The following is a 9512-nucleotide window of genomic DNA, read 5'->3' as shown; positions in this document are numbered from 1 at the left end:
CACAAGGGCCGGGGGCGGGCAGATGTTCGAACATACTGTTCGAGAATTTTCATATGGTGACTTGAAGTAATATGACACTGGGTTCCGGTTTAGATTATGATGGGGCCGTCTTCCCCAGCACAAGAGATAGAGGGGGAACGGCGGGGGGACGGGGGACCCGCAGAGTAAGAGGCTTGAGGGAGCGATTGCAATGCACGCGACTCACCGGGATCCTGATTCAAACCGATAACCCGCACGGAAGGCGCTCACGAGACCATCGGAGGCGGCGGGACCCTGACCAGGCGTCCCATGACATTCGTGGATTCTAAAGTTCTTAAGGTGCGATAAAAGTATCATGGGACTGTTTGTAAACAGCGCTTGTTTGTTAGAGATAGGTACCAAAACATTTAGAGGTGAAACGGTGTGATGTCTGGAATTTTCCCTTCCCCGTTATCTCGGGCAGGGTGACGAGGGGAGCGGGTGTGGCGGGGAGGGCAGACGGCGTGAATCACTCACTGTTGGAGACACGAGGTGGACGCTTTTTCGTGTGTGTGTGTGTGTGTGTGTGTGTGCCTTGGCAGCCTTCTTGAGCCTCAGATGCTGAATGAATGAGGGGGCCTGTCCAATGCTCTATCGTTTGCCAATTTCAAAAAAAAAAAAAAAATCCGTTCACAGCGTCTGGCGTCTCTTGTCGCATCTGTGTTCACTTCAGAGCACCAAGGCCTGTTTCTCTCGGGGACAAATCGCCTCTTCCCTCACCACCCCTCCTACCCCCGCCAACCCCAACTCTAGGTTCCTTTCGAGACGTTTGCCTCCGTTTCTCAGCTAGAAAGCAGCAGCTCTGAACGCTGGACACAGCCACACGGAGAGAGCCCAGTTCTCTTTGATAATACTGTTTATTGTCCGTTGACCGAGCAATCACTCAAGAATGATACAAAGCATCAGAGACATGCGCAGTCTGCTTGTCGGCTTTCAACGGCTCTCGTGTTCCCAGCACAGGAAGGTCTCAGACTTCATGTTCCAGCAAAAACACATTGCCCCAAAGTCAAAAAATAAAAACGAAACAAAAAAATATCCAAACAAAACCACACGAAATGAACAAAGCTTTAAATTACGGCAGCGAGTCCGATATTTCTTCTTACTTATCAAGCAAAGATTCGAAAGTAACTACAATGTAAACTTTATTTTAAATATTTTGAGTTGCTTGCATGAAGGACGAGAATAGAGGCAGACGAGCGGTGCTTGGAATATAATATATAAATTAACAATGCCGAATGGAGAGCCTCCTTCACTATATATATATTGCAACTATTTACTGTGAAGGCATTTGAGTGGCTTCCTCTCCCGGCTGCCACTAGCCATTTTGTTTTGATTTTTCTTTCTCTTTTCTACTCGGCGCGGCTGACAGGCCGATGTGCGTGGATTGACCGTAACGGCCATGTTTCAGACCCAACCGACTCAAAGATCCTTTACTCAGTAATAACTGGAACCAGAGAACACAAGATGGAGGTGGGAAAAGGCAAAGATACTCCGAGAACTAAAACCACGAGCCGAAGGGACCGCCAGCAGAGCTAGGACCACGCCGTGTTTTCCACTCTGGGCCATATGCTTCCCCGATGCAGAAACCTTTAAAAAAATAACAGTGCGAATCTAACACCTACCAAGGGTAATAAAAAACACAGCACGGGAATGATTACAACCGATGTCAGAGACAAACCAAAACATTTAAAAAACCAGCAGAAACAGGAGTAAATGTTACGTATGATAACACCATCCGGGGAGCACAACGGGGGGTGGGGTGGGCCGTTATACTGGTGGGAGGGTCCGGTGGTCTTGTATACACTGACATCACGTGGACTGGTCCATTACAACACCTCACAGACTTTTGATCACTGTACAGCATGAAAGCGCCCTTGGTTGGGGCTCATTCCTGGACTTCTAGTCTGCCCTGGAAAGGGAAGTCATCAACATCTATGCTGACCGGGTCCCGGGCAGGCGTAGGGGCTGCATGCCGCTTGGGGGTCAGGAGTCTTACGGGTGCTTTGGGGTCACCGCAGAATGGCGCGGGCTTAGGAGATGGTGACTGGCAGGCATTGCGGAAGGACCACTCAGAGGCTGACAGACCTCGGTTTCCTTTCGTGTGTGTGTATGAGCACGTGTGCACATATGTGCGTGTTCACGCCACGTGCACGGTAAACTCAGAAGTTTACCTTTTCAACACGAGTAGGAAGAAAAAGGAGATTTTCTTGACTGTTACTGAGAAACTTCTGCCCGTGTTAACCCCCATTTTGCTGGCATCAGAGACTATTTTTAGGGAACAAACAGGTTCCCCAGTTCCCTGTGAAGTTTCTTAACGGAGACATCTTTGTAACATCAGAAATAGAAGCGGAGGTTCGTACACCTGCAGCTCGGGTTCGCATGCTCTCTTTAGACAAACGAGATGTCTCATACAGCCAGCCAGTGGCCTGGAGGCCCCAGAAGAAATGAGTTTCGCCAAAGCCACCTACCGCCACAATGCATCCTCGCCGCCAGGCGGACCCTTAGCTAACTTTCCTCGCGGAAATCCAGGCACAGCGCAGGGACTGTCAGTCTCTGAGCGGGGGGTTCATACTAAACCTGCTCAGGTGGGGCTCTGAGGTGTGTTAGGGGACTCAGCAGGACCTGGCTTTTGATGTCCTCAGGATATGCACGAAGAGAGCACAGCTAGCTCATGCCACTGGCCACACACGACACCCCGCAAAGCCAATCCGTGCCGCTCCATCCAGACATCCGAAGCCGGAATGAGGAAGAGGAGGAGGCGTGAGTGACTTCGGAAGCCCAAGAATAAACCACGGGGCAGCCAAGTGTCCCCCACACATCTGTCCTCAGGGCAGAAGGTGGCACATTCCCCTAAGGGTTGGGGAATTTGTGTGTGTGGGGGGGGCACCGAAATGAGTGGGCTGACGCTTGCTGCTCCCACATTTCTACAAGGCCCCGGAGGGAGGCGCCCACTGGAATTCTGCGGATGAACAAGATTAATGGGGGCTCCTCAGAGAATGAGCCACTGGTCCGGGATGCTTCTGGAATACAAGAGTCACGGGTGCTGGGAGTCTGTGGTCGGCACAGGGAGACTGGGGGGTGGGTAGGGCACTTGCAAAGGGCAGGGACAGCCACCCTAGGGCCAGAGGTGTGGAAGCTGCAGGAAACGAGGGACGTGCCCCTCTCAAGATGAAAGGGACCTGGTAGGCCTGCTACACAGTCTTGCAACGACCCTCGAAAGTTTCTACAAAATGCACATTTCCAGGCTCTGCCCTGACCAGGCCAAGGGGACTGCTAGGTGCTGCGTGCTCAGCGTCTGTGACAGTGCCAAGGCCGAGCCTGGGAGGGGAGCCTGCGTGTCCTAGCCCTGCCCGCACCCCAGGACTGAAGGCTGAGACGCAGTGCCCAAGCTGGCAGGTGCAGTGTGGACGAGCCTCTCCCTCGAGATCCACAACCACAGAGGGAAGGGGAACGGGGCAGGGAGGAGAATCACACTAATTTAGACCCACTCGGATGACTGTTTTATTCATGCTATTTCCAGGAAGGGATGTCAGAGCTGGACCAGTCTACACTCTCGGAGGCTTTTCCGTTGGCCACAGGGGTGCTGCCGGCCGGCTTACGGGTCCTCGATGTCGAGAAACTCCTGCTTGGGGGGCGCCGCTCCGCGGTACCAGGCGCAAGAGCCGTCGCTTCTCTTGATGCAGGCAAAGAACTTGGCCTGGTGCCCGTTGATGTTCTTCTCCGTGACCCAGTCCATCCAGAGGCACTCGTCCGGAGAGGAGATGTAGCAGGGGATCATGGGGCAGCGCGTGATCTAGGAAGAGGGGTGCGAGGTGGACTCGGTGGAGGGCTGAGGCTGCGCGGGGGCACCCCCAGACCCCAGCAGTGCGCCAGGCGCAGGCGGTCAGGGCGCTTTGCTGAATGAATGACCCAGTGAGTGAAGTGGGGAGGGCGGGGCCTGGGACTGGAGCCGAACCCACTCCATCAGCAGCCCCGCCGACGCCCCCTGCTCTCCAGACAGCAGTAGGTGGCCTGCCCAAGGGGAGACGAAGCCTGGGGGAGCCCCGTGCAGGACCTCTGCCCCCCAGCTACCACACGGCTTTGGGCCAGCCGGTCGCCTTCTCTGGGTGTGGCGACATGGCTTTAGCTCCCTCCCACCCTCCCGGGGGTCTAACAGCAACGATTACAACAACAACAACAATAAACAACAACGGGGCTTCTGTTTCCTGGAGACACTGAGACGGGGCGAGTGAAACGAAAGGTTCGGCACGGTGCGGTCACGCACGCGGCTCAGCGGGGCCGCGCGCACGGCTGAGGACCCCGAGTCCGCAGCCTGAAGCCGTGACGGCCGCGCACGGAAACAGGCAGGACGTGTTTCCGATTTCATGCTGGACACGGAGGAGTCTGCTCAACGTACGTGCAGCTGTGGGTCGGAATCCACGTTTCGAAGGAGCCAGGGCTGGGCTGATGGCCACCCACGAGGATGGACGGCAGGGCTGCACGCAGACCCGACCGGCACCGGCCAGTCCCAGCGGCCCCGCCAGCGGGGTCGTGCTGGCCCAGCACCTTCGGGACCCAGCCTCACTAATGGTGACACAGAGGGGCGCCTGGTGCCCAGCAGTGCTTCCTGTGCTGGGGCTGGCAGGGAGGGATGCGGGGACGGGACGTGTCCGATGACAGGCTCCAGGGCCGGGGACCGTGGAGCACGGCTCACCCATGGCCCTGTGTCAGCGTTGCTCTCCCTGGGCTTGGCACGGCCACTGAGCCGCTTTCAGGAGGCGGGGCTGGGGTCTCGGGCATTCGACACACACAGACCCTCACGTTCGCAAGGACCCACGCGTGGGAACGGCCGGGACGTTGGCGAAAGTGTCACACCTGGGCCACTTTCACAAGACATACGAGTCTTTGCGCCTAGAGAAATACTCCTAGGAGAATGTTCTCCCCATGAACTTCCTCTTCCTGGAAGCTACAGGCCACACAGCCAGATACCCCTGGCAGAGGCGTGTCTCAGGGCTCTGCAGGGCCCAGGGCCCAAAGGCTCTGACCCTGTCCTAAGCCAGGCCCCTGTGGAGTGAGAGGCCCTGGAAGGCCAGGGATAAACCCGGGCAGCCCCACTGGAGGCGGTGGTAGGAGGGGAAGCCTGGAAGGAGACGATGCCAGCTTACCTTGCACTCGCAGCCCATCTGGTACCTGTGGTTCAGGCTCTTCTTCTGGGTGGTGCTCAGGGTGTCCCAGGGCACGATGAAGTCACAGAGGGTAATGTACATCTTGCCATTCCCCTCGGCCTTTCCTGAGGAGAGACGGGGTCACCAAGCTCAGGGTAAGTGACAAGTTCCTCCCCTCCTCTGCCCACCTCCCGCATCTGGATGCAGCTCAGGCAGGTGGAGGTTAATTCAAACAATACGGTGTGCTGTGGGCTGAGCTGTGTCCCCCCTAAATTCATATAATGAAGCCCGAGCCCCCAGCACATGATGCGATGGTATTTGAAGAGAGGATCTTTAAAGAGGTGATTAAGTTAATATAAGGTCGTTAGGGTGGGCGAGCTCTGATCCAGTGTGACTGGTGTCCTTACGAGGCGATGAGGGCACAGACACACAGAAGGACGAGCATGTGAGGACGCAGGGAGAAGACGGCCGTCTGCAAGCCGAGGACAGAGGCCTCGGGGGAACGACCCTGCGACACTGTGACCTTGGACTTCCAGCCTGCAGACTGTGATGACATAAACGGCTGTGGTTTAAGCCACCCAGTCCGTGCTGTCTTGTTACAGGAGCCCGAGCAGACTAACACACCACGGACCGTTTACTCCGAGTCTAAGAGAATGCATACTCACTGTAGAAGACTGAGAAGCAAAAAGTAACTTTAAAAAACTCCCTATTTACACCCATTACCTGCAGCTAACACTTCGATGTATTCCCTAATATTCTTTTATGCACACGTGCTGATATACAGAAGATCACGTCGTATGTAGGTTGTACTGGTTTTCATCAAACGTTTATTCACGTGCATTTCCTGCATTTGATGTTGAAGAAACCCTCCATTCTGGGTTTTTCCATTATGAATAGCAAAACCATGGAATTTCATAAAACTGGAAATCTGCTCTGAATTCGTGGGGATGCTGAGGTGCTATTCATCTCTCCCACCTCAGCTTCCCGGCCCACCCCACCCCCGCCCCGCCTTTGCTGAAGAGCTCACACTGGCGACAGCCTTGTCGTTAGCTGGGCAGGAGAAAAAGACGAACGAGCGTATTCTGGTGGGTGACAGAACCTCACGAGGGCCACAGAGGTGATGTAAAACCGTACCCCTCCTGCCAGGATGGCAGTAATGCTAGTGATGAGCACCAGGGCCCAGCACCCCAGAGGCAGACAGGAGCCTGGGCTGCCCCTGAGCACCACCCCGCCAACGTGACAAAGCTTCAAGTGCATCCAGCCGAGTGGCCTCAGGCACAGCGCCGGAGCGGAAAATCCGCTAACAGAAACGTACTTGATGAAGTAATCATGCAGCTTGTGCCCTGTCCCCTGCCGGCATAAACGGCACTGTGATCTATCTCTGGAAGAAACAGACCGGCCTGCCCGAGGCTGCACTGGGCACAGGTGACATCGTGTGTGCTGGGCAGGTGGCAGGAAGCACTCACTCCCTGGATATGAATCCTATGTCCTCACTTCTGTCTCCCCGTTCCTCTTAGCTCCGGGGGCTCTGTCTCTCCTTGTATCCGACTGGCCTAGCGTAACATTCCAGGGGAGGAAAGGGAGTCCATGGATGGAGAGGCAGGATTACTACTGCGGCACGTATGCTGAATCCTAAGAACTAGAAAGAAGTGTTTAGGTGGCCTTCGCCACTTCAAAAGTAGATCTTTGGCTTTTTCTTCTAGACCCGTAGCCATTTCCTGGGAGTTCAGGGTAGCTAAGGAAGGAGCACACTTGGCAGATGGCCAGTAACTCGCTGCTACATCCCGGGTTCCTCCGGCATTTACTACCTGTGCAGGTGTCCTACCGCCCTTCCCCCGCCCAGCCTTGACATTCTCCGCGGATGGGCTGAGCTCCATTCTGGTTCTGCCCTCTGACCCTCTCGAGCGACGTCTGTTGTGCCCTCGTCTGGCATCAACGTCCCCCTTTCTACTGCTCGTCGTCCTTAGGTACCTTGGTTCTTCATTCGCATAAGGTAGGGGCTGCGTCTTGGTCCTGTTTTGGCCACCGTCCCTCGCTTTGCAGTAACTGCTCAGTAAAACGTTCCCGATGATGACCTTTGCTTTTGACCTTTGCACCACCAGTTCGAGCTTCCGCAGAGAGGAAGCAAAGGCAGGACGAGGCGACGAAATGCAAACCGTACCTTCTCTCAACGGCCCTAGTTCCCGGGCGAACGTGAACTTCGGATGTCATGCATAAATGGGGGAGCATCTCGGAACATTAAGAGACAACTGAGACTTGGTGTGAGCCTCTGTGACAACATTCTACTCACGTCTGCCTCGGAAACAAAGCAAAGCCGCTCTTAGACACGGAGAGACAGGAACTCGCTAACGTCTGTAACTGAGAGTGTATGTTTACTTTGCCTTTTGGAAGAGAAGACTGTAGAATAAATCTACAGGGCCAATTCCATAAAGAATCCTGAACACACAAGTGTCTCCTGGGGCCGACTCGGCATGTGACGTTGAGTCATCAGCCCGAGAAAAGTGGGCTGCCTCGGGCTGTGTGGTCGCTTGCAGGGCTGCAGCCAGTGCTGGCAGAGCGATTTATTGCACCCCGTGATTTCTGGTTAGCCCATCCCGACTCCAGGAGAGAACGATCTGGAATCTGTGCTTCAGAAAGTCAGCACCAGATCGGACCTGGGCTAATGTCATTGAGCCTGGGGAGGAAGCCGGATTAGGCAGGTTCCTCTGTGGCGGGCGAGCCAGCCACCATGAGAAATGCCTTTTGTTGACCTTATGCTCCGTGACCAGTTAGGATACTGACCACGAAGGGCCACAGAAGATTAAGATTATGTCGAGAGAGTCCCTTTGCAAGGGAGCTGACCGACCTCGGCCGCTGGGCGCAGCCCTCCTGAGTACGTGCTCACCGGCTACTCAGCACCTCGCGGATGAAAGGTCTGCCTCTGACCCAGAGCACGAAAGGTTCTCACTAGAAGCTGGCTGTCCGTCCTGGCTGCACGCCAGACTTTCCTAGGGGGAGCTTTAAAAATGCTGATGCCCGAGCCCCAGCCCCAGAGATACCACAGGACTTGGCCGGGGGTCGGCCTGAGCACCAGGATGTTTGCGAACTCACTCCCTGTGGCAGTGTAGTGAGCGGTGCGGGCGGAGGACCGCTGGGCGAGAGCTGGGGCATCCAGACGTGAAGCCAGGACTGAATGAGCCACAGGGGGATGTAAGAGACTGGGAGTCGGGAAGACCAAGGTCATGTGCTGGCCACTTGGGAGGAAGGGATGCAGCGTGTAGCATCTGCCGACGCCTGCGGTGTACACACTCCCACGCGGGCTGATCTTAAGCTACCAACACGACGTCAGCCAACATCTAAGAATCAGTTCATGAAAATGGGGACAGGCATATCTATCTGGTGCACCTGGGGCTCCCGGCTCCATCTCCTTATTCCTTAGTTTTCCTCATCTGAAAAGTGGGGATCACAATAGTGCCTTCATCACAGAGGGTCGCAAGGATTAAATGGAATTGGCATGAAAAGCATTTGGAGAACATCAGTGCCAGGAAAAGGGCATCCGATTCCTATTGACGGGGAGGTGCTGAACCCAGACCAAGGTCACTTTACCACCCTGGAGCCACCACGAGGGGACCCCACCCCTCTCTCCTTTAAACAGTGCTTCCGCAGCTCTGCAGTTCGGCCAGACAGCCCCTAGAGGGCGATGTGAGGAGTCCGAGCTCTCTGGGGTTCCTTACCCACCCGGCCAAAAAGGGCAGAAAACCAGAAGCCGTTGGTTTGTTAGGGCTGTAAGTTCCTTGCACCACGAGACGTTTCATCTCCTCTCTCTTCTCTGCAGATCTTATTTTTTGGATCATAAAAGTAACAGATGTCATAATTTGCAGAACTTAGCAAATACAGGAAAGCAGAAAAAAGGAGACATAATTAACGCCAACGGGCGGGCTGACTTCCTTCCGCATTGCTCCGTGTTCACGCCGACGCATCCTCCTCACCCCGCCCCCGGTGGGCGCCTGCCCCTGTGCCCCACGCACCATGCAACCCTCTGCCCTTGCCGCTTCCCATGCTACCGTGACGGCAGAGCCAGGACGTAAGCTGATTTTTGCCCCTGTACCTCTCTCTCCGTGCGATGTTATTTTTCTTACAAAAATAGTAGATCCTGGGAATGGAAAAACGGCGCTGCTGCCTTGGAAAACAGTCTGGCAGCTCCTCAAATGATTAAACACAGAGTCACCATATGTCCTGCGATTCTACTCCCGGGCGTCTGTGCGGGAAAAATGAAAACACACGTCCACGCAAAGCCTCGTACACGAATGTTCGCAGCAGCATCATTCATAACAGGCCAACGGTGGACGCAGCCCCAGCGGCCGGGAAACG

At 55.1% G+C, this 9512-nt stretch overlaps 1 protein-coding gene across 1 annotated transcript in view; it reads right to left on the bottom strand.

The window, feature by feature from the left end:
• Positions 1-856: 856 nt before the first annotated feature.
• Positions 857-9512, bottom strand: part of TIMP2 (TIMP metallopeptidase inhibitor 2) — a 42155-nt gene continuing 33499 nt past the window's right edge. The window contains exons 4-5 of the mRNA XM_039859851.1: positions 5163-5287; positions 857-3811 (exon numbers count right to left, since the gene is read on the bottom strand). Of these exons, the coding sequence (XP_039715785.1) occupies positions 3614-3811; positions 5163-5287 (323 nt within the window). The 3' untranslated portion in view covers positions 857-3613. The remainder of the gene's footprint in view (positions 3812-5162; positions 5288-9512) is intronic.

The sequence above is a fragment of the Pteropus medius genome, unplaced genomic scaffold, assembly GCF_902729225.1.
Source record: "Pteropus medius unplaced genomic scaffold, Ma_sr-lr_union100, whole genome shotgun sequence".
In the NCBI taxonomy this organism is placed as follows: domain Eukaryota; kingdom Metazoa; phylum Chordata; class Mammalia; order Chiroptera; family Pteropodidae; genus Pteropus; species Pteropus medius.
Note: the sequence above shows the minus strand (reverse complement) of the source record. Positions and strands in the feature narration are given on the sequence as shown.